The following is a 25,833-nucleotide window of genomic DNA, read 5'->3' as shown; positions in this document are numbered from 1 at the left end:
AGTTGCTTAAAAGTTGCAACATTACAACTTTGTAAAAAGTGCAAAAAGCATTACGAAAATGTAAGGAGTTGGTTCAAAGGGTAGTTGGGAAGTTCTAGGAGGTTTTAATAGGTTTTTTAAAACCATTTATGGTCAAAATTTTAGTCACAATGTTTGAATCCAAATTCGAGTTCGTCGATCATAAAATTCGGATTAAATTTGACAAGAGTGAAAATTCGGAAAAATTTCGACATTAAATTTAACTTATAAAAATTTGTCTATTTTTAAATATAAGTAATATATCCACAAAATTGTCAAAATAGTTTGACATTGCTAAATAATTAAACTAAATAACTCAATATTATATCAAAATAAAATAATATTATTATAAATAACCAGTGTTCCACCGGGACGCGTCCCCTATGCTTTTTGGCTCATACCCATCCCGAGGACGAAATGGGGACATGGGAATGGATTTTTGCCGTCCCCAAAGCTGTCCCCTTTTTGCCAAATTTGGAAACGTCCCCAAAACGGCAAAAAAATTTGGGTAAGAAACTTGGGGACAGCCAGCAGTACCAGGGATAGCTCCCCTAGCCGTCCCCGAAACTTCTGTCCCCTTTTTTCCAGCTCGTCGGGTAAAGGCAAAATAGTAAATTTTACTTTTTGTGTGGGTCCGTAGTTGTCTTAAAGACATAATAAAAATATGCAAACCATATTTGTCAATTAAGACACTAAAACACTAACTCTTCTACTCATTCTAAGATATGATGTACTTGCTAAGAGGGAAAAAAACATAAAGCAACTGTAGTAGCAGCAGTGAGGAAAGATTGCATTTAGTATTTCTATATACTACTTACTATTTTAGTTGCACTTCTCTTTATTCTATTCTGATTTGATGCAAAATACTTGGAGACTTTAGGCATTTTGATTTTACTATGTATGCATGTGATATGTTACAATGGAGGTACTTAATATTTGTCATTTGATAACTTTCCATGTATTGATCTTCGAAAATGTCTATGGTGAATGGTTTATCAATGTTATGATATGCATACTTGAATTTCGTCGTTCTATATAAAAAAAATCCCCTATGTTTTTACTCATCATCCCCTAAGGTCCCGTCCCCTAAATTTTGGCTTTGACCCATCCCCGTCCCGTAAAACGTCACCATCCCAAAAACTCCGTGGAGCATAGTAAATAATAGTATTATATTATTCTGGAGTTTTTCTGGAATTTGATTGTGTAGCTTTTTTTAGCATCAACGTTTCGGATCACACACAGTGATCCATCATCAGGATGAACAGCTGGAGAATAGAATAGTAAGTTAGCAAACCTGGGGGAACCAGAGATGAAAATAGAGGAGGGAAACAGTATTATATTAAATATCATAAAGTTTGGAAAGGGCAAAACTTTGGTGAAATTCGGTAAATCCTGTAACTTAGGTCAAAATCAAGGGAAAAAGCACATTGGAAGGCATTGGAATCATTTTTGGTAACAAATTTTCATTATTTCACTCCATTGTTTTGTTGTCCTGAAGGTTTTCTCTCTTGTTTCCAGGCCTTGTACGACCATGTACAGCCTGGAAACAATGTATTATTAATATGTTTGTATAGTACATTGAATACGCTTTCCATTGCTTTTGGTTTCAGTTAATTTCATGAAGATTTGTGAAAGTCAGCGAGCATTTTATGAACTGCAATTTCCACATTTTCTGCAAACAGTCATGAAGAACTGTTTGGTCCAGACTCATATAGAAGAGTTATAACCTCTAAATTGATTCATTGGAAAGATATGTCAATCAGCTTTCATTTGCAGCTGGTTTGAGGGTTTTTCTTCAAGTATATTAAAAGTTATGATGTTTCTGGTAAAAACAGTTATAAAACTCTCACCAATGGGGTTTGCTGAATGTTTAATCAATAGTATTTGGTTTCACCATTGGAAATTATTGTAACTCTGGTATTTCACAGTATATTGGATAATACTTCATATGTATTTGGTTTCATATCAAATGGTTATGTATTGTGTGATATATTTGATTCCCTAGATGGATCATATGTGTATCCTTTGATGTTTTATGACAGCAGAAATGGGTCTCGGTGCAAGGACCATATCTCCCAAACCCACTGTTGAATCTTGCCCATCTTTGGATATGTTTTTGGGGGCCAAATTGTGCCAGAAATCAACGGTGTGATTGATGAAATAACCTCTAGTTCAAAATTTATAAACCTCTGTGTACAGGTCTATCAAAGACGACAGTGAGAAGGAATATTTTGGCTTATTTGTTGGATATGAATAAAAGACTGATTGATGGATTCTTGCAAAGAGAAAGGTAACTATATGGTGATTTGCTGAAATTTGTGCATCAATTCAACGGAAAAGATTAACAGCCTTAAGGCCTATTTCTATGGTCAAAGTTTAACAATGTGTTACATTTCTTGAAAGCAATGTATGGTTGGATGGTTTGGATCCTAATAAGGGATTGATGGTTGTAAAGATGATTTATTAAAGATGATTATGCCTCTAGTATATTGCTTATGACAGTAAATATAAATTGAATATTGGAACTCCATAACTGATTTGGGGTTCTTGAAGGGTTAAGAGATGCTCTGCATTAAGAAAAGACAAAACCAAAGAAGATGACTATCGAAAACTCCAACAATAAACATACAAATACCATTTGAGATTAACAATGGATAACAATTGGGGTTAGCAAAACATATGTTTTGATATGTAATGATGACAGAAGAATACCAATCTCAACACATGAGGAAACAAGTTATCTTATCATATTCAAACCAACATACTAGGGTATAATTGTGTATCATCAATTAAATATATCATTTTAATCACAAGCCAATGAATTATAAATACACAAGGGGATTACCAACTTAACATACAAGAAATCAGTATTAATAACTCAGACATTCAAACATGTGAACCAAAAGCAATCTTCATTTTCCTTTTGAACACATACAAGTTTAAAAGCCCACAGCTAAAAAGTTAAACTTAAAAAAATTCAATATTTCTTAAAATTGTCTCGAGTGGAAAGCCAAATTCAATAATTCATCTAAAAGACTCATGTGGAAAGCCAATGGAGATTGGAAGATGTTCAATCATATCCATGACAACCTAAGAATTTGGACTAAAAGATGTACATCTTTCAAATCAATAGAAAAAATTATCTTATTATTTGAGGACAAGCGATTTGAAGCAGGGCGGATTACCATGTCCCATTTTAAGAACAATCAAATAATACAAAATATTAATAAATAATGATAATAAAATTATATTAAATACAAAAATAAGAAAGAATAATTAAATATTTAATCCATTATCAATATTGTTGTCATGCATTTTGTCACCACAAAATGTTGGTAACAGCACGAAACTTTTTCAAACTAGTTTCACCTTTCTCTAAGCTTGAATTTGATATTCAATTGTTTAATGTTGATCGATCGATCCATTTCAATTCGTATATCAAATTGTTTTGCTGAAGGCTTTTGTCAAGTCTTATTCATTTTGCTTTATGTCGAGCCTTTGCTTGATTTTAGAAGCCTTCGTCATCCTTTATTTTTGCTTTTGAGTTTGCGTTTGTTGGTTTTCAGTCCTTTAGTTTTGCTCATGTCATGCCTTTCATTTTTCCCTTCATTTCGATCTAACCTAGAGCTCAAACAAAGTTGTTGGTCAAGAGATATGCCTATTTTAGCACCTCAAAAGTGGACCTTTTTGGTGCAACAGTATGAATTAAAAATATGATGTTATAATTTTAATTTGACTTTCACTTTTTGATAAATATAACTTATATTCACTTTTTGTTTTTTTTTAAATTACTTTAACATTAAATTTTTAACTTAAAATGACTATAGTGCACTTTATGTTATAATTTTAAGTTGAGTTACCTTTTAATTTTTCACTTAAAGTGACTATATAACTATATAGTTCCAGTTTAATTTTTTATTTTTAAATCAAATGCTTATTTAAATGTTACTTTTTAAATGATGTTTATATGTTATAATTTTAAATATGATAGATAAATATTGTTTATGACCCATCGCTACATTTTTATAAATTTAAATGGATTAAATGACTTTAAGTTATCAAAAGTGGACATTTTATATGCAATTACACATAAAATCCATCAAAAGTGGACATTTTACATGTCACTCCATATAAAGTTCATTTTGGTGGACCTTTTTGATGTCATTACATCAAAAGTCTATCATAAGTGGACCTTTGATGCCACTGCATCAAAACTTAAGTTTTCATGTCTTTACTTCCAAAATGTGAGATGTAACTTAGAATGTGCATCCTCCTCCAAAAGGTGTGATTTTGCTTGTGTGCACATTTTAAAACATGCTATTGACTCCAAAAGGTCCAATTTTGCTTGTATGCACATTTTAAAATTATTAACTCCAAAAGGTCTAATTTTAAGCTTAAGCATGTTTGAATATGTGTATTGGCCTCCAAAAATGTCTAATTTTGAAGAAATGCATATCGTTGCCCTCCAAGAACCCGATTTTGATCATAAATGGAGATTTTCTAGATGGATTTGCATGGGATTTTTTCAATCGGAGGCATTTTTACTTGGCAATGAGTTTTATTGCATTCAAAATGGATTCAACAAGCTCAAAAATGTTTTTTGAAGCTCAAAACTAGAGCACATTTTTTGAAGAAATCAGCAAATAACTCCATTTTTTATCCATGTTTATGCTCCATTCCAAATCGATTTGGCTTTATTTGGTGTTTGCATTGCATGTTGGTGCATAATTTAAGGTTTAAACACCAAATCGATTTGCTCATGCATCATGTGAAAAACATTTTTTGCTAAAACAGTCCCAAGCACATGCATATTAAAAACACTGGATTTTGGAGCAATCTTAGGACTTTTTCACATCTTTCAACAACTTTTCCTTGTTTGCTACCCTTTCCCATTCACATTTTCAAAAGGTTGAAGGATTCAAACGTTTTTGGAGAATTTGTCAGCATTGGAGCATCTTTCTCCTTCATTTTCGTCACTTAATCTTCATGTAAATGGACACTTTCTTTCTTGCTATTTAATTTGTGCTTATCTTGCTAATTTTATGTACGTAATTGCTTGATGATTGCCAGTTGTTGAAATCTATGCCATGGAAACTACATTTTTCTTTTAAAATGAAGAAATTGTTCATTTTCATGTTTTTGGTTCTTTGCAAAGTTCCAATTTCAAATTTGAGGGTTGACGTGTTTTGCATCTTGGCATGTTTGAGTCACTTTCCAAAGGTACGTTTTTATCTATGTTTTTGTGTTTTGTGTTTTGCGTTTGCTTGCCAATTTTCTCCACTTTGGAGAAGTCACAAGTTCTTTCCCAAGAACTTGTTGTTGCTTCACTTCATGTGAAAGCATCATCACGTTCCACATTATGTTTCCATGTCACAACACCTCACCTCTTATTCGACAAATGTGTAATGGACAGCCTTGGATGTCCCAAAAAACTAAATCAAATTGCTGAAAGGAATTATGTCAAACAGTTTGCATTCAACTTCTTAAAACCCCTTATAACTCTGGAAATCAAACGTTTATTTGTTTGTTGTGTTTCGTGCATGGAATTGGTATCATACAACATAAACAAGAAAGAAACTATAATAATATGCAAAGTGGAAATGAACTGCTGCTAATAAAATGTTATTTTCAGAATTCATAAAACCAAATACATGGCAGATTTATCAACTCACTAATTACTTCAGCAATATTGTCATAATACTCCAGCCCATGCTTACGAACTTGCTGCTACAATACTTTGTCCTCCAATCAGTCCACTACCTTCATAATACCATTCCCTCCAAGCGGCATAAGCGTCGGACAAGTAGTGAAGAAGATATGAGCAAAATATCAAATCTGCCTGTAGCCAGAAATGCAACTAAACTGCCTGATAATGAAGCCAATAAGAAAGAATTCCAAAGGCCAAACCCCAAGGGAATGACGTTTAGAATGTTACAAAAGAGGATAGACGTCCTCAAATGCCAAGAACAAAGCTGCAACTCACACACCAATTTCTTCTCATATTCAACCTGTCTAATGAAGCTACAAATGCTTCCTTTTATTCTATTCCCACGGGTCCGCTCAACTCATATGGGCAATGTGGGATAAAGATATGTAATATAAAACATATATTAAAATACCCCTTATGTCTCCCTTGGGTACACATCACCATAAAATAAATATTAAAGTAACACTTTAATATTTTACAATTAAATTAGACGTTACTTTAATAAAACTTCAGGCATTAAAATGTATTAGCAATCGGACTCCGAATAATGCGAGTGATAGCTCATCGGAAAGCTCTCACCGAGGAGTATCGAATCCAATCACCAAAATTGACCTGCACTGTGTCCTGCAGACTTACTAAAAATAGTAAGTATGCCTGAAACTGAGTAAATCAACTTCGTTTTGGCCCAAACTGGAAATGACTAGGCCAAAACACTCCAAGATCCCATTAAACCCTTCGTTAGCCCTCGGGACCATGTAGAACAAAGCTAACGCACACACACTTGGTCAACTGCTAAAATGGGACAAAATGCGATTACATGTTTTCCATTTCATTCATAATGTGCACATGCATGTAATCCCATTTTTCGTTTCCATTTTCACTAATCTCACTTTTTGCATTCATTCGCACAACACGATTACACATAATGTCATACGTGTAATTGCATTCAAAAGGTCCGATTTTGACTAAAAGCCATTTTTTGAAAAGCCAAAAAAATGTCATTTTCATCTTCCATGCACTTTGACTTCATCTTTTCACCAAAAGTGACCATAAAATTCATTCTCCCTCTTCCATTTTTCATTTCCATCCCTCCATATGCATTTGTGTCTCCATGAGCAAATACATGCTTTTGCATTTTTCCATGCTTTTAATCTCATCCTCCATTCGCTTTTACATGTAAAGTGCATCCTCCATCCACATTCGCATCTCATCTCACCTTCCATCTCCCAATACATGTTGCATTTACATGTATTCCTTTTCACGCAATAATGCCTTGAAAATTCTATGTCACATTTAAAATCAGCAATATTCATTCGCACGCATTCACATGCGCTCCACTTTCATGCATTCTCATTTCATTCCATCTTCCCTATTTTCACCTTCATAACACTTCATTCTGCTTTCCATTCATTTCATTTTCATCCATTGCATATGCATATGATTTCTTTGAGATCATTTCATTGAATCTACCAAGTCTCCATTTTGTTTCCAAATCATTGTTAATCACAAATCAACTTATATGGCGATTCCACCTGATGATGTATTTATGTTTTGGGATTTTTGTGTTGCAATACAAGCATAAAAAATATCCTCACCATCAGAATCCAAAGGCAAAATGAAATATAAATATGATAAAGAATTAGCTCATGCAACTCGCTCATTAGTCATATCTATTCTGGATAACGTGATGAACACGAGGATTGGTCATGTGGACGTGACTGATTTTCTACAGAGAGTTGAAACTCCAATTGGCCATGAAATGAATCGTATCAAAAGAAGCAACATTCATTTGGTGTCTACTTTCCCTATGGCAGCTATAGAACCTAATTTCATTCTCAGATGTGCACGGCGTTTTACTCTAAAGACAAAGACTATCAAAAACGCTAACGGCAAGGTTGTCATTAACTTTGATCCTGAGGTCATTGAACAAATCTTCAAGGTTCCACATAAAGCAGAATGTGCAGATTTGACAAAGGAATCATCTTTGGCATGCTGGAATGGGCAGAAAGGTGGTTATCAGAAGTATGTCAACCTATATTGGTTAGATAATAAAAGAAACAACTTCTCCAAATGGTCGAAGACCGTTCATCAGTCTAACTTCAAACAAGAATATAAGGATCTCATCATTCTTCTCAGCAGAATATGTGGCCTTAAAGATTCTATTGATTTCCAGCCATTGATGTATAAGTTCATATTTCAAATCATTGTGAATAAAGAACACATCTTTTGAGGAGAGCTCATTAGTACTACACTTTGCTAGCAGATACTCAATGTGGGAACTTTCGTACCCTTCTACATGAATTCTTATCTTGTTAACATTGTTGTTGCCATGGGATCTTTCTCTAGTCTTTCTACGAAGGGAAATCCTCTTCAGCTTCCTTTTTGGGATTACTATGACCAAATCACTTTGGCGAATAGTAAATTTCATTATAGAAGAGTCCAAGATGCCTTCTTTGGGCATTCCCAGTGCTCGTTCAATAAGCAGTTCTCTATCAAAAGAGTATTTAATGCGGCATGGGAGAAGGTGAACAAATACGGTCGTATTTTCATTTAGTTTCCAACTTTCACATACTTGAGAGTTGGATATTTCAAAGGCGAGTTGTATATCTTACCTAGGTATGCTACAAATCGAATCATTTTGATGGAGCTAGCTAGACAGCTCATGGACGTGCAAAGTGATGAGCATGTTATGCATAGGCATGGTTTTGGCAATACCTCAACTAAATCTGTCTATTGGCAACTATTCGATCATTTCTATACCTAAAGCAAAGAACATGGAAGCAAAGTTGCAGTTGATCACTTTGAAGAAGTTCAAAGCTAGATTTGACTTTGATTACCGAGAGATGAATTCTCAAATGAAAAGAGCTTTTACTCATGTTCATCGCATTGAGGACATCTGGATTGATATGAGGACAGAGCTTGACATCATGAAGATCGACTAATGCAGATTAACCTTATAGCAAATAATCGATTTTAAAATGTTGGAGATCCCTTCAGATTTCCAAATTCAAGATTGTTAGAAATGGAAAAAGAAATCTGTAAATAAGCAATACCAAGAAAGAATCTAAGTGAGTAAATGCATGAAAAGATATTACCATAAAATAGGAGAGAGAAAGCTTCAAGCTCCAACACCATGAGACAAGATATTTGGAAAGGGGAAAGCAAAGAAAACCCCTTGTGACATTATGAATGAGGCATGAAAAGCCTAAGAACGAAGAGAGATAGAGAGAGAGCAATGGCTCATACAATATTTGAGAAGAGGAAGAAACCTCATTGTTGTTGAATGAGAGAGGAGGGTCATCTCTTAAATAGAGATAAGAGAGAGGAGTTGGAATGTAACTCCCATGTCTATGAATGCCACCATTCATAAGTGTGTGAGGCCAAGTGTGAGATTCCTCTTAAGGAGGAATAATCTAAAATTAGAAATTACAATATATATTTGTCCTCACATATTCCACTAGATGACAAAATAAGATGTAGTGGAAAAAGGACAAAAAAGAAATATATTAGGATACCTTGGCTTATATCCTAATATATTACAACAATAAAGAAAGGAGATCTAACCTTGGTTTATAAACACACCAAGGAAAGATTACAACTTCTAACAAAGATGATGGTGACATCCTTGATTCTAAATTTCATCAAGCTGGATTTGATAAGAAGTGTCATTTTCCTATCCAATGACAACAGAAGGAAGCTACATCTATCATGGACAGATTTCAATCCATCTCGGTAAACACCAACAAATAGTTGAAAAGTAGAGGCCTTTAAAGAGTAAATCCTAGGATGAGCTTGGATTGTCGAAGTTTTGGTCCTCTTGGCAAAAAGTCACAGCTAGAAATCTTAGGTAAAGATGGTGCCTCATCTTCTGATGCTAAGGGTTCCCTAAAATTCAAATTGAAGGGTGGAAAAGGAGCCAAATCATCTCAAATCTTTGAATCAGAAGAAGAATAGGAAACGGAATCTGATAAAGAAGATTCAGATGAAGAAGGGGAAGTTATGATCATATCTCCTCCAAAGCTTTTTTGCATGAAGTTGATGATGATGTGGATTCATTCTCCAATGTTTTCACTCCATCTATTCCAGTCTCGGAAGTCAACACAATGGCTCTTCCTATTTCCTCTATTGCTTCTCGCATCCCTGCAAATGAACAATATGCACATTTAGCGGATGTGTTTGAGGATTTTCCAACTCTTACAAGTGGTCAAGTTCCCCAACTTGATACATCTTTCAGAGGGTCTGAGCTTTTCATGACAGAGTCTTCTCAGCATGTTCCTAAGTCTTCAACTGTGCAGACTGAGACTTGTTCTGTTACAACAGAAATACAATCAGGATCAATGCCAATAGTTTCCACTGTACCTACTTCTACGGATGAAGGTTCTAGCCTGCCTGCATGGTTAAGCAAAATAACAACAAAAAGAAGAAAAGCGATTGTTCATCCGAACAATCTTCCTGTTAACAAGACCAAATCAAAATCTTTGAAAAATAAGATTGTTTCAAGGGTTTTGGTTGATTCTGATAAAACCAAATTTTTTGAAGTTGATGAGCCCTTGGTAGACTGTAATGTCCCCATTTTAGCAGTTGACCAAGTGTGTGTGCGTTAGCCTTGTTCTACATGGTCCCGAGGGCTAACGAAGGGTTTAATGGGATCCTAGAGTGTTTTGGCCTAGTCATTTCCAATTTGGGCCAAAACGAAGTTGATTTACTCAGTTTCAGGCATACTATTTTTAATAAGTCAACAGGACACAGTGCAGGTCAATTTTGGTGATTGGATTTGATACTCATCGGTGAGAGCTTTCCGAGGAGCTATCACTCGCATTATTCGAAGTCCGATTGCTAATACATTTTAATGCCTGAAGTTTTATTAAAGTAACGTCTAATTTAATTGTAAAATATTAAAGTGTTACTTAAATATTTATTTTATGGGGATGTATACCCAAGGGAGACATAAGGGGTATTTTAATATATGTTTTATATATTACACATCTTTTATCCCACATTGCCCATATGAGTTGAGCGGACCCTTGGAAATAGAATAAAAAAGAAGCATTTGTGGCTTCATTAGACAGGTTGAATATGAGAAGAAATTGGTGTGTGAGTTGCAGCTCCGTTCTTGGCATTTGAGGACGTTTATCCTCTCTTGTAACATTCTAGACGTCATTCCCTTGGGGTTTGGCCTTTGGAATTCTTTGTTATCAGCTTCGTTATCAAGCAGTTTAGTTGCATTTCTGGCTACAGGCAGATTTGGTATTTTGCTCATATCTTCTTCACTACTTGTCTGACGCTTATGCTGCTTTGAGGGAATGATATTACGAAGGTAGTGGACTGATTGAAGGACAAAGCACTATAGCAGCAAGTTCGAAAGCATGGGCTGGAGTATTATGTCAATAATGCTGATGTAATCAGTGAGTTGATAAATCTGTGACGTATTTGGTTTTATGAATTCTGAAAATAACATTTTATTGCCAGCAGTTCATTTCCACTTTGCATCTTATTGTAGTTTCTTTCTTGTTTATGTTGTATGATACCAATTCCATGCACAAAACACAACAAACAAATAACCATCGATTTCTGGAGTTATAAGGGGTTTAAAACATTAAATGGAGAAATAAGAGGTTGAATGCAAACTGTTTGACATAATTCCTTTCAGCAATTTGGTTTAGTTTTTTTGGGACATTCAGAGGTGCCCATGACAGTGGTATCAGAGCTATAAGTCTTGCCATCCTGTAGAGGTCTTATAGGGAATTTGGAACAGCCGGATAGAGGGAAAAGTGTTTGACGAAATGTCAAAACACTAAAATCAGAAATAAATAAAAAAACACAGGCTAAGCATTTAAGTTTGAGCATGCGACAAGGGTCTTATAATTTCCGCGATACCAGAGCAAGACAAAATAGGATTTCAGACCTGCAAAGCAAACAGTCTAGTACATCCGTGCAGGGGAACATTGAATCCAGCCATACAGACACAAAGGAGATATTCTTTGACCAGGACAACAATATGGGTGATTGAGATGACCGGAATACAGGATTAGGTGGAGGCGGGAATGTCGGTCCAGATCAGGGGGAGGTAATGTTCAAACAATTACTGGATACATTAGAGCAGGGGCAGCGTATGCAACAGGAGCAAAATAGGCGAATGGACATGATGTTGCAGCTCATGGCTAGATAGATGGGTGTCAATATTAATCCAAGTGATGCCAACAACAGAAACAATAACAATAAGGAAAACAATAACAATGGGGGAAAAAATAACCATGGAGGCCAAGGCAACAACAATGGTCCTGAGAATAACATTAATGGTAATAATGGACACGGCAACAATGGGAATGAGGCAAATAACTTTAGACACGTTGCACGCCCAACGCGGACTGCGAGCTCGAGAACTCTTCTACCCACCTTCCTACCCAGAGATCCAGTTCAACCAGTAAATGAACCGCAGATTACCGAGTTACAGGATCAATTCAGGACGGACTAGGAGGCTAGTGGACCGGAGTTTCAGGCGGATATTTCCCTCAGAGATTATATGGACTTGAGGATGAGACACATGCCTAGAGCAGGAGGGAGGAATCAAAACTTTGAGCTGAGAAAGAAAGTTGGAAAACTTTCCTTACCTTATTATGATGCTTCAGGGAAGATGACTGCACGAGCTTGGGTGCACAAGGTAGATATATACTTGCAGCTAAATCCTATGCCTGAGGAGGAGGCTATCAAGTATGCGGCTATGCACTTGGATGGCGTTGTACATGAATGGTGGCATCATGGCATGGTGACTTTGGGGCATAATCAGATTACATCCTATGAGGAATTCACCGAAACATTGATTGAGAGATTTGACACTAGGGATCCTGAGTTACATTTCAAGGAACTAGCACAGTTAAAACAGTCAGGTTCTGTGGATGCTTACATTGCCGAGTTTCAACGCTTGTCTGTACTTGTTAATGATATCTCTCCTAGGAGATTGGTGTTGTTATTTTGTGATGGTCTTGCTGATCCATTACGAGGTTGGGTGAAGGGACATGATCCACTCACCTTAGCTAAAGCAACTAAAAAGGCACGAGATTTAGCCCCTTCGGTATACAAAGGAAAAAACCATTCAACAGATTCTTCCTACCGCAAGGACAAAGACAAAAAACCATTTCAGAAAGAGTATAGCAAACCCAAAGAAGGATCAAAAGGACTAGACAATGAAACCCTGAATGAACTTCGAAAGAAGAAGCTGTGCTTCCATTGTAGAGAGCCTTGGGACTTATCTCATAAATGTTCTCTCAAGGCTAAGGCAAATCAAATGGAGTATTTTTCAGTAGAAGATTCAGAGTCAGAGAGGGAGGATCAGCACTCCGATTCAGATGAGGGTAACACTATAGAGGAGAGCAACATTCCTAAGGATGATAGATCGTTGGCACGCTTGACAGGGGCCCAAAAGGCAATCACATTTAAGGTCAGGGGTACTATCCAGGGGCAGAAAGTGATATCTCTTATTGACACTGGGGCTACACATAACTTCATAGATGCACGGTTGGTAGCCAAGAGAGAGTTACACACAGAGGAGCATGATGGGTTTGAAGTCATGGTGGCTAACGGTGATAGATTATTATGCACTCGAAAGGTATCTAATCTTCACATCAAGTTTGGAGATGGCTACGAGTTGGAGGATGAGTTCTATGTTGTGGACATGAGAGATTATGATGTCATCCTCGGCATGACATGGATGGCTTCACTAGTTGAGTTCACACTCAACCTAGCGAAATTGGAGATGAGATTCCAGCATGAGGGCAGAACTGTGGTACTTAGAGGACTTTCAGATGGAGGTTGCAAAGTAGTGTCCTTGAGGAGAATGCAGAGACTTTTTCGTCATGATGACATAGAGTGGGCGGCAGAGTGCTACATTATGCCAACTTCACCAGAGCCACAAGAAAAGAGTCATCCACCAGATATCCAGAAGATACTTGATAGACACGCTAAAGTATTTAGCGATATTCCTCATGGGGTTCCTCCTGACAGAGGGATGGAACATGTTATTGAGCTCGAGGAGGGAGCCAAACCAGTTATGATTACTCCCTATCCTCATCCTAAGAAACACAAGAATGAGATAGAGAAGGCAATTACGTATTTGTTAGAGATGGGGCATATCAAGCCCAGTAAGAGCCCCTTTGCTTCAGCAGTAGTATTGGTAAAGAAGAAGGATGGGACGATGCGCATGTGCATCGATTACAGGGCACTGAATAAGAAAACAATTAAAAATAGGTATCCCATTCCTAAGATTGATGAGCTGATTGATGAGTTGCATGGGGCATGCTTCTTCACCAAAATTGATTTGCGATCCGAATACCATCAGATCAGGATGAGAGCAAAAGACATTGAGAAAACAGCCTTCCGATGTCACTATGGCCACTTTGAGTTCATGGTTATGCCATTTGGTCTAACCAATGCACCCGCTACATTTCAAAGTTGTATGAACCAAGTATTCAGGAAACAGCTGAGGAGATTTGTCTTGATCCTCTTTGATGACATCTTGGTCTTCATTAAGACCTGGGAGGAGCACTTACATCATTTAGAGGAGGTGTTATCTATTCTGGAGAGAGAGTCATTGTATGCCAAGGAATTTAAATGTGAGTTTGGCATGACTGAGCTCCTTTACCTTGGGCATATCATTAGTGCAGAGGGCGTTCGGGTTGATCCCGAAAAGATTAGAGCTATTGTAGAGTGGCCTACTCCCACAAACCTTACACAGCTTAAGGGATTATTTGGTTTATGTGGTTTTTATAGGAGGTTTGTTAAGGGATTCTCACAGATTGCTACACCCTTGATAGATCTTACCAGGAAAGGAGCCTTCGTGCGGACAGGGGCAGCACAAAGGTGTTTTGAGCATTTCAAGCAGGTAATGTCTTCATGTCCAGTTCTAGCTCTACCGGATTTCACGAAGCCTTTTGAGCTTCATTGTGATGCATCAGGTGATGGGATTGGAGCAGTATTGATGCAGGAGAAGCATCCCATTGCATTCGAGAGTAGAAAGCTCTGAGGAGTTGAGAAGAGTTATTCTGTCTATGACCGGAAGATGTTGGCCATAATGCATGCATTGGCCAAATTTCGATCATATTTGGTAGGTGGAAGTTTTGTGATCAAGACTGATCACAACAGTATTAAATACTTCATGAGCCAGCGTGATCTTAATGACCGGCAACAAAAATGGGTGACTAAATTGCAGGCTTATTACTTTGACATAGAGTTTGTCAAAGGTAAGAAAAATGTGGTAGCTGATGCCTTATCTCGGAGACATCACTTATGTGCTCTAGCAGAGATTTCAGGAGATTGGAGAGATCGAATTATAGAAGAGTATGTCGGAGATGCTTGGGCTTCTGGATTGATTTCAGGTACCATACAGGATGATCGCTATGAGGTGATAGATGGATTGATCAGAGGTCAAGACAGGGTTTAGTTGATTCCATCATCACATTTGAGAGAGGCGATACTGAAGGCATTTCATGATGCACCCACAGCTGGACATCCGAGGGTCTTCAAGACCTACAGGCAGATTTGAGAGCGGTTTTCATTGAAAGGGCTCAAGGATGATGTTCAAAGGTATGTCAGGGAGTGTGTGGTTTGTCAATAGAATAAGGGAGAGCACACATTTCCTGCAGGTTTATTACAGCCTTTACCCATTCCTGATAGGAAATGGGAAAGTATTTCGATGGACTTCATCACTGGTTTACCACGAGTGCAGGGAAGGGATTGCATCTATGTGGTGGTGGACCGCGTGACGAAGTTTGCCCACTTCATTGCTATTCCGTCCACTTACACAGCAGCACAAGTGGCAGATCTTTTCTTTAGAGAGATATTCAGGTTACATGGGCTGCCCGGATTCATTGTCAGCGACCGGGATAGTAAGTTTATGAGTGTTTTTTGACAAGAGTTGTTTAGGTTGTGTGGTACAGATCTTACACCTAGCACTAGTTATCATCCACAAACAGATGGGCAAACAGAGATTGTGAATAAATGGGTGGAAGGATATTTGAGGAACTATGTAACTGCACAACAAAATGCTTGGATCAGATGGTTGCATATGGGAGAGTATTGTTATAACACCACTTATCATATGTCCATCAAGATGACTCCTTTCATGGCACTCTATGGTTATGAAGCACCTAGCTTCATGGATTTAGTTTTGGGGGATTGTAGAGTGCCCAAAGCCAAAAACTTATTGCAAGATAGTCAGGACATCCTGAAAGTGCTCAAAGAGAATATACAACAGGCTCAAAATCAATAGAAATTGTATACTGATCAGCACCGAATAGAGCGTAGCTTCGAGGTAGGGGATATGGTTTACTTGAGGCTACAACCATATAGACAGTCATCGCTCAAGAAGAGCAAAGCTGAAAAGTTGAAACCTAGATTTTATGGTCCCTACAGGGTGATTCGCAAAGTGGGCAAAGTCGCCTATGAGCTTGAGCTTCCAGAGGGCAATCGAGTGCACAATGTGTTTCATGTGTCTAGGCTTAAGAAAGCCATTGGTCAGAGTGTAATGCCTTTTGTAGATTTACCCCCTTTGGATGAGGAGGGGAAGCTTGTATTAGTACCCGAGGCTAATCTGGACACCAAAGAGAGGAAGCTTAGAAACAGGATAGTGAAGGAGTATTTGGTCAGATGGAAAGACCTGCCGGAGGAAGATTCTACATGGGAGAGTGAGCAGGTTATTCAGCAGGCTGGACTGAGATTGCTTGAGGACAAGCAATTTCAAGGGGGGCAGACTATAATGTCCCCATTTTAGCAATTGACCAAGTGTGTGTGCGTTAGCCTTGTTCTACATGGTCCTGAGGGCTAACGAAGGGTTTAATGGGATCTTGGAGTGTTTTGGCCTAGTCATTTCCAATTTGGGCCAAAACGAAGTTGATTTACTCTCAGGCATACTTACTATTTTTAGTAAGTCGGCAGGACACAGTGCAGGTCAATTTTGGTGATTGGATTTGATACTCATCGGTGAGAGCTTTCCGATGAGCTATCACTCGCATTATTCAGAGTCCGATGGCTAATACATTTTAATGCCTGAAGTTTTATTAAAGTAATGTCTAATTTAATTGTAAAATATAAAGGAGCATTTGAGACTTAACTTTGATTAAGTGAGATTGTTATTTGTGTGAGTTGTAAGCTTTGCCTATAATTCATCCAAGTTATCTTTGATTCATGTTATCTTGCGTTATTGGTAATTGTATCTCGTGAATTGAAGAAGCAATTGGAGCTAGAGCTTTGACCGGAGCAATTTTGGAAGTGTATGGCTAGAAGCTTTGTTTGTAGCTTATATTTTCTCTCTTAATTTGCAAAATAGTTAATTTATTCATACTGTTAGGAGTCTTTGTGCCCTAATTGTAAAGCTTTTTCATATAAAAGTACGACCGGACTTAGAGCCAAACCGGTACATTTTCAGCTAGGCTTTGATGTAGTGAGCGCTTATCGTTATCACTGTTTCCAGCTCTTGATAGAAGAGTAATTAGAGATTCACCCTGCCCATTACTCGCTCCACGAGTAAGTGGATTCTTTCTTGAAAGATAAGACGAAAGGATATTGGTAGCACCCATTTTACAAAATCTCTCGATTTCTCATTTACCTTAGGTTGACTCAAGGAATGGTGAAAAGGGGGAGCCTTCCCTTTAAGCTGGGAGAGACTCTGTCTCACACGCTATGGCTGGTCATACTATTTTGCGACTGGATTTTTTACCCAAAACTATCAGTTGCAAAATATCCACCCAACAAATATCATAACATTTAGTATAAGATTAAGACAAGTAAATAATCATAAATTTACAATGAATGAATAAATAAATTGAATTAAATTCAAAAGAGAATATTATAGAAAGTATGTTACCTTTCTAAATAGGATTTAATAATAAATGATAATAAACAAAAAATAAATAAGTAAATAAATATATAATATAAATTAACTGAATCTAAGATATGTAATAAAGAGATGTGACTCCTTCAATTAAGATATAAAAGAGAGAGAGTTCATTTTAAAGAGAAGGAAGATGAGAAGATGTGACTTAAAGAAGTACTAAATAAAAAGAAAATAAGGAAGCGACTTTTTCAAATGGTTGCAATGATGAAAGGATCTGACTCTTTGGAAGGGTTGTAATTATGAAAGGTTGTGACTCTTCAAAAAGATTGTAATTATTAGGAGTTGTGAATTTTTAGAAGGAATGCCATTATGAAGGGTTGTGACTCTTTAGAAGGATTACGATTATGAAGAGTTGTGACTTTTCAAAAGGACACAGATGACAAATAAGGTAAGATTTATAAATTAGCATTCAACAAGAAAGAAGAGAAAGAATTGTATCAAAAGGAGGAAATAGTACAAGGTTACAAAGAGATAAAATCGCATACCTCTTGGCATATATTTAACATGAGAAGCAAGGAAGCTCTAAAAGGTAGTAAAGGTATGTATATAAGGTATGTTATGTATTCAAAGTTCTTTTTATATACATGTGTGTGCATGTGTTTTTATTTATGTAATTCCCTTTGAAATATATATTCATTCAAAATGATATTTATAGGTTTATGTATATTTAGTAATGGGAATTCACATATTGATATTTAATGACTATTTAATGTTATATTATTAATTAAAAATAAAAAGTAATAAATTTTAACTCTCATAGTGCCAGTATAGGGACTACACTCATCTCTATATGAATAACTAAGTGCCAGTGTAGGGTTTGAGGTTGTCTCTATATGAATGGCTAACATGGTTTTGAGATTGTATCTACATGTTGGCATTGAGTCATGTATGCAGCAACATGAGTTAGTAGAGGAGTCTCAATTAGATGTTGTGGATACTAGTGTTTTGAACACCTCTGATGATTTGTATGACGATGTTTAATGCTTTAGCAAATCTGTACTATCATGTGAGACATTGAGTGATGACTCAAAGTTGTCATGGGACGATGATAGGTCCCAAGATTATGTTTTATAGGGACTTACAGTTGAGGAGGAAGCAAAGATTTGCAAGGAGTTGGACATAACAGTGACTTCCACTTCAGATGAGTTGTTTGTAGAGGTACCCAGTAGCAATACCTTGATAATGGACATGTGTAAGGTTGTTAGTGCACATGATGTCAGTGATCATGTGTGAGCAATAAGGGTACTATTTCCTATCACAGTGCAGTTAGTGAGTCAAAGAGCTTATGCAAGAGTTTGGGTATACAGAGACATCATGTGACCAAACGGCAAAAGGTGAGCGGTAGTGATATTTTCCAGCTCTTGAGCATTATGATGCTACATGGCACATGTTAGTTGTATTTGGCTAGGGTGCTCCTATGTCAAATGAGCGTAGTGGCAATTACCTTTCCCTAGAAGAGATTCATTCACTTTGAGAGGCTGTGAAGATCTTGAAGCAAAATTATTTACAGTTGGTAGCTAACAAGATTACCTTCTTGAGTGGGGTAGCACTTGTTATGAGGCATTGTTAGGGAAAGAAAAAGGGGTGGTTAATCTCACCTATGAACTTAAGGCGACTCCCAGGGTGTTGGAGAGCACCTTGTTGGCTCTCCATGAGTCGCAACTACAATTGAGGGAGGCAATCGTGGAGTTGGAGCATGTATAGCCTACCTCAATCCTAGATCCAATTTAACTACATATAGTGGTGGTTGTTGGTGAGTTGACTTCCACAAATAGGGATGATGGATGGGATGGTGGTGGTTGTTAGTGCACCAATGGAGGATTCCACAGATATTTCTTTTGTACCAAGTCCCCCAGTAGTTAGCCCAATGACAGATGATGTGAAGCAGGTTATTCAAAGTCTTGATGCGGCAGTAGTGGATTCTTTAGAGAGTTGTGTGCTAGTTCCTGACACTACCCCCTCTTCTTCACAGGACTTGGGCACGGTATCATCTGATTTGGAAAAAAGCTTTCATGGGGATTTCTTTCCTTCTGTCGGAAGCAAATCTATCACTTCATCTCATACAGCTAATAGCATTAGACAATTGGTAGAGCCACAAGTTTAGAGGGATCAGTTGTGGGTTCCAAGGGAGTCAGGTTGATGCATCTTCATATAACTTCTATTGCACATTGTCATTTATGGAGTATCTGCCTGAGAGTCATTAGAATAAATCTTGGCTTCAGCACATTACACATCAAAAAAAAAGATAATACAAGAATAAACCTATGCTCCACGGGGACGCGTCCCCTGCCTCTGTACCCTAGTACCCGTACCGGGTACGAAACGGGGACGCGGGTACGGATTTTGGACGTACCCTGCGACGTCCCTTTTTGAGGGGAAAGGGGACGGTCCCCGAAACGCAAAAAAAAATTTCGTAGGAAACTTGGGTACGGATTTCCGTACCGAGGACGGCGTTCCCGTCCCTCGCCCGTACCCTTTTGCCCACGCCGTCCCCTATTTTCCAGCCGGCCACAGGTGAGTTAAAAAGTTAAAAAAAATGGTTTTTTTTTAAAAAAAATTAATCTTTTCTATTCCACCTAGGGCCCACATGGATGTTAAGTTGTTAACCCTAATGTGTCTTCTTAAATAGTTAAAGTTGGAGTTCATTGCTCATTTGGAGTTGTTTGCAAGTTGGGAAGAGGAAGAGGAAAACATTGAACATTCAACAACAACAAAAGAGGAGTGTGTTTTGGAGGTGGAAGAGAAAGTTTTGCCTTCATTTCTACTTCATTCCAGGTATGTTTTTTATTTTCTTTTTGTTTGATTCAAACTTCATTGTTGTTTGTTGTCATTTTTCATTTTTTTCAATGACATAAAGAGGGCATGTTAATGGAACATTGAAATTTTTTTTTTTCTATAACTTGCAGCAGTATACTATAAATCATTGTAAAATCCAAAGGCAAAAACATGAGCAGCAGTGAGAGTGAGGGAAGTAGTGATAGCATGGAAGTTGCCATGCAAGAAACTCAAGTGTCACAATTACAAAAACCAAGAAAAAGACCTAGGGCAGCCATTGATGAGCCTAATGTAGATGTCCCTATGCCTAATCCATTTGAGTGCCCTTCCAAAGCCTTAAAACAATATGCCAAAGGCCCATTCAACCCTAAGAAACCTCTCCTACAATTTGCCACAAAAGTAGACAAGAATAAGAAGAAAAATTCGGGGGGTAGTAGGGAATGGGAGTGTCATTTATGTAAGAAGCATTATTTTGGGAGCTACACAAGAGTCTATTGCCATCTTTTATGGATAGGTGGGCAAGGGGTGAAAGGTTGCAAAAAAATTACGGAGGAAGAAAAACTTGAGGCCAATAGGTTGTATGTGGAGGGGGAGTTATTGAAATCCGGGGGTCCTATGAGTAGCACACCCACACCCTCATTGACTCCCACTAGCACTGTTAGTAAAGGGAAGGGAAAGGCCAAGACTAAGAGAGATACCAATGTGGCTGATTTATTTAACATACAAGCAAAAGATAGAGCTGAAGAGTCCATTGGCAGATTTCTTGTTGCTCATGGCATACCATACCATGTTTCTCGTTCCTCATTCTATAAACAAATGTGCAAAGATATTTATGCTGCTGGTCCCTCATTTGTACCACCAGGAGAGACTAAATTACGCACCACTATCCTTGACAAAGAGTACTCAAAAGTAAACATTTTGATGGAGGATATGAGGCAAACATGGATGAGTGTTGGATGTTCTATTATCATGGATGGTTGGACCGATATCAAACATCGGCCACTCATCAATCTTATTGTCACTAGTACAGCAGGGGCCTATTTTCTTAGAGCCATTGATTGTTCGGGAAAAAAGAAGGATGCATCCTTCCAATTTCAGATTTTGAAGGATGCTATAGAAGAGGTAGGGACTTCAAATGTTGTGCAAGTAGTCACTGATTCAGCCCGTGTGTGTAAATCAGCTGGATTGATAATAGAGAGCACCTATAGACACATTTTTTGGACCCCATGTTGTGTACATGCATTGAATAACACCTTGAAGGACTTTGGGAAAATTGATTGGATAAAGACTATGGTGTTTGAGGCTAGAGACGTGCAAATGTTTATTTGCAATCATCACACATCTCTTGCATTATTTAGGACATTTTCCAAAAAAGAATTCCTCAAGCCTGTGGAGACTCGATATGCTAGCTACTTCATTTTGTTGGAGAGGATGCTTGAGGTCCAAGAGGCCTTACAATCCATGGTGGTCAATGCAGAGTGGAATAGATGGCATGAATCAAGCACCCCAGATGGAAGACTTGTCAAACGAAGAATCCTAGATGAACATTGGTGGACCACAATGAGGTAAGAAACTTAAGAATTGGTGGATATCATAATTGTTATTATTGCTGATTTAATAAAAAAAAAAATTTGATTTAAGCACTTGCTGATTTTTTTAACATATTATGTTTCTCACTTGCAATTTTCTTTCATTTGCAGATACATTTGCTCCTTCATTGACCCTATTGTGCAGGTCATTAGATATGCTGATACTGACTCTCCTAGCCTTGGAGAGATTTATGAGACTTTTGATAGCATGCTTGGGCAGATCAAGCAAGCTGTTAAAGATAAGGAACCTACTTTGGAGTTCTACGAGGAGCATCTTAAGCCCATTGTAATGAAAAGGTGGAACACTATGAACAACCCACTTCATATGGCAGCCTATGCAGTCAATCCAAAATGGTATGCACCAAGGCCTGGGAGAGTGCTTCCATCTAATGATGAGGAGGTGAGTTTAATTTATTAAAGAATTCTGATTTTATAATACATTTTTAAATATTTTATTTTATTTGTAAAGTTTATAAACTCTAAGTTCTCACTTCTTAATTTTTGTTTGTTCAATATAGGTGAAGGACGGCTTCTTCAAGGCCCTTTCAAAAATGTATAGTGCAGAGGATGCTGCAAAAATTCGAGGGCAATGGCTTGACTTTGCCAATCTTCGTGGTCCAACATTTGGTAGACCAGAGGCGAGGACTGATAGAGCTACATTAGCTCAAAAGGACCCGATTGGATGGTGGACATGGCATGGTAGAGATGCACCTGAGCTGAAAGCCCTTGCCACCCGTCTTCTCTCACAGGTTGCGAGTTCCTCTGCTGCAGAGAGGAATTGGTCTACATATAGCTTCATTCAATCGGTCAAGAGGAACAACCTTACCTCTAGACGATCAGAGAAGCTTGTGGCTGTTCATAGTGTATTGCGACTACAGGAGCGACAGAGTCTTGAGTATCGACAGACTCCAGCACTACGTTGGGATGTTAATCCTGAGGATGCATTGCAGATTGATGAGGATAACACACCCCCAGGGCTGCTTGGAGTTCCATTGGATGAGGACCCTCTGCCTACCCCTGCCAGTGATTCAGAGGATGAGATTGATGATGATCTTGATTTAGATAGAGATTTAGATTCCTAGAGGACAGCCATATATTTGGCTTTCTGCTTTTCAGATACTCAGATACATTATTGCTTTTGATTATTATGGAGTTGGACATCTCATTTACACTTCTAGTATTTACTTTCATTGTGTCATTTTGATTTTCATTTCATGCATGATGATGATAGATTGATACTTGGAGCCTTTGGGCATTTTTGCTAATTGTATGCGATGTTCGGATATATCATCATATCATATTCTCATTTTGATTCTAATCTTAATAGTTTTCAATTTCCATGTATTCTATGGTGAATGGTTTATCAATGTTATGATTTATCATTGTTATGGTATGCATATCAGAAATATATCTCTAAAGAAGTCTAATTCTCCATATATAAAAAATTTAAAATCCCCTATATTTTATAGCCGTCCCCTGAGGTCCCGTCCCCTAAATTTTGGCTTCGACCCGTACCCGTACCGGAAACACGTTCCCGTCCCCTAAAACGTCCCCGTCCCGGAAACTCCGTGGAGCATAGGAATAAACCTTTAATGACTAAAGATTTTTAAACAAAAATAAAGAGAAAATAAATGGCTTTACTTTGGAAAATATTACTGTTGGCTTAGGGCATAGCATATAACCATATCATTTAAATGGAATTTCAATTAAAATTTCTCGTGGGGTTGTGTTAATTCCACTAAACGAAATTAACAACAGACTTGAAAAAATCAACTTGGAAACCTCGATTATTTTGTTATAAATTCGAAGTCATGTATTATAATGTCTCAAGAATTACTCCAAATAACTGAAATCAAACAGAAAAAATTTAGATAATACTCCTAAATAGCTATCGGAGGTTTAGCTTACATTTTGCAAAGACCAGCACAATCTGGTGGAAGAAGCACTTTCAACAAGCTTGGAACACCCTCTGAAGCAATGACACCTACAAGTAATGATGTTCAAAAACTTTAAATCCAAACTTTAAACATCACAAGTCACAACAATAAGAAACTGTAGCAACGTTTTTAACTCATAATAGAAAAGAATGTAAAGAATATCACAGATAAAAATCAAATCACGCGATTTTTTTTGAACTTTCTAACTAGACCAATGAATCAACTTCCTCAGGAGATCTACCTATATGCGTTGCTGTTCCAAGGTAAAGAGGTCGGGGCCTATCTTCATATGGGATGGTTACATTGCGAAAATTCTGTTCCGGATTAAGACCATACAGTTCTATTATCTTCAAAAACATAAAAATGTGCATTAGCTTCCTGTTGCTTCAACATGATGTCTATAGCTATTTAGTTTACACAAACAGATTGCAATGTTATTAAAACCTGCAAAACAATACCCTATAAAAGCATCATTTGGTCTCGATGACAGGGCCCAAAATGAATGTATTCTTTCTTAGATGCTCATCATTTGCACTTTGCTTTAGTTGGTTTCTTCAACAAGATGTCTACAACTATTTATTTTATACCAATAAATTGCAAGTTATTTCCTGCAATATGCATTCTTAAAAACATAGAAAACAACTCCGGGTAAAAGCCTCTTTTGATCTTAATAACAGGGCCCAAGAATGTATGTATTGTTTCAGAGATGCTCACTGTTTTTTCTTTGCTTTGGTTGGTTTCTTAAACAATATATATTAGTGCAACAGAACAAAAAAATTTGCTGTCAAAGCTACATCACTGTTTTATTTATCTGGATCTTGGTTTGGATACTACCAAACATAAAGTATTTGTAAGACAAATTTGCCATTAGTAATTGGGGCTTTCAGATCATTGCAAAGATTTAGAAAATAATAAAACATATTGTTAGAAACAAGAATAGTATTTAAATTTAAATCTCAGGTTAAGGTAACAAGATATAGCTACAGTAGATGCCTTTCATTTAGTTCCTATGACAGATTAGGATTAATATCTTATTAAAATAATGGAAAATACTATTCATTTCTCCATCTTGTGTTCTGTAATTGATGATTTGATATGGCTGTCCATTAGTTTTTAAGACAGTTAGGTTTTATAAATCTTGTTATCATTATGAATAATACTATTCATCTCTCCATCTTGTGTGCACTAACTCATAATTTGATACCCTGTACTACAATTTGTGCATGATATCCAAGCTTTTTACATCATGTTATAATAGTGAAAAGTCTTAATTTTGATCGTCTTGCGTTCTCTTTTCTGTAATATGATATATTATGTTAGAGTTTATGGATGTTATTCCTGTGTGATACATTAAACGTGTAACAATACTAGCTTATGTAAGAATTTACACTTCCGGTTTACCTGTTCAGTGTTATTATGATGTTATGCTAATCTTGTTATCCAGTACATTACTAAAGAATAACAAAAAAAGAAAAATTTCAATTTTAACCCATATCTGTAGTTAAGGTTTATTCACTTTCCTCTTTCAATATCCTGCAACAATTGTCAAAGACACTCAATTTACTTTTCACAACATGCTAAAGATTGTCCATTCCATGCAAGAGATTTATGAGTTTCCTTGCATTACCCAGAACAAAAACTCGCTTCTCCATAAAAAGAAAAAAAGAAATAAATCAAACCACATTAAAGAAGTCTACCTTGGACAGAAGTTGTGAAATAGGATCACCATCAAACCACTCATAGTGCTTAAGGGAGCATTCTCCCCATAATAACCCCCCTTCACCAAATACACCCCACCTTGAAGTCCCTACAAGAAGTACAACTCTAATTAGAGTGCCCATTTTACATAGAAGCAATAGGCATGCAGCATTATCATGAAATACGATAAGCAAGAAATTGAATCTTCATTTTACATGTCTT

General features: G+C 37.1%; 2 protein-coding genes across 4 annotated transcripts in view; one reads left to right on the top strand and one right to left on the bottom strand.

Moving 5' to 3' along the window:
• The window catches only part of MSH1 (MUTL protein homolog 1), a 255,585-nt gene that overhangs the window by 124,729 nt on the left and 105,023 nt on the right, over positions 1–25,833 (bottom strand). For all 3 annotated transcript variants that reach the window (XM_089829144.1, XM_089829143.1, XM_089829145.1), the window contains exons 10-12: positions 25,611–25,720; positions 24,155–24,260; positions 23,885–23,960 (exon numbers count right to left, since the gene is read on the bottom strand). In XM_089829144.1, coding sequence (XP_089685270.1) covers positions 23,885–23,960; positions 24,155–24,260; positions 25,611–25,720 — 292 coding nt within the window. The remainder of the gene's footprint in view (positions 1–23,884; positions 23,961–24,154; positions 24,261–25,610; positions 25,721–25,833) is intronic.
• On the top strand, positions 20,206–23,153 carry LOC149555122 (uncharacterized). Its single transcript, XM_089829142.1, has 3 exons — positions 20,206–21,952; positions 22,088–22,376; positions 22,495–23,153. The coding sequence occupies exons 1-3, from the start codon at positions 20,559–20,561 to the stop codon at positions 23,056–23,058; spliced, it is 2,247 nt and encodes a 748-aa protein (XP_089685268.1). The 5' UTR covers positions 20,206–20,558; the 3' UTR covers positions 23,059–23,153.

This window comes from Cupressus sempervirens, chromosome 5, assembly GCF_028749045.1.
Source record: "Cupressus sempervirens isolate cs-2001-9-10 chromosome 5, ASM2874904v1, whole genome shotgun sequence".
NCBI lineage: Eukaryota > Viridiplantae > Streptophyta > Pinopsida > Cupressales > Cupressaceae > Cupressus > Cupressus sempervirens.
This window is presented reverse-complemented; position numbering and strand designations above follow the sequence as displayed.

What these genes read in the sequence shown, in the direction of transcription:
- LOC149555122 (XM_089829142.1), top strand. Translation starts at nt 20,559, where the DNA reads ATGAGCAGCAGTGAGAGTGAGGGAAGTAGTGATAGCATGGAAGTTGCC. An exon ending in CATTGGTGGACCACAATGAG is followed by an intron (nt 21,953 to 22,087) that starts GTAAGAAACTTA and finishes TTTCATTTGCAG; the next exon opens with ATACATTTGCTCCTTCATTG. An exon ending in TTCCATCTAATGATGAGGAG is followed by an intron (nt 22,377 to 22,494) that starts GTGAGTTTAATT and finishes TGTTCAATATAG; the next exon opens with GTGAAGGACGGCTTCTTCAA.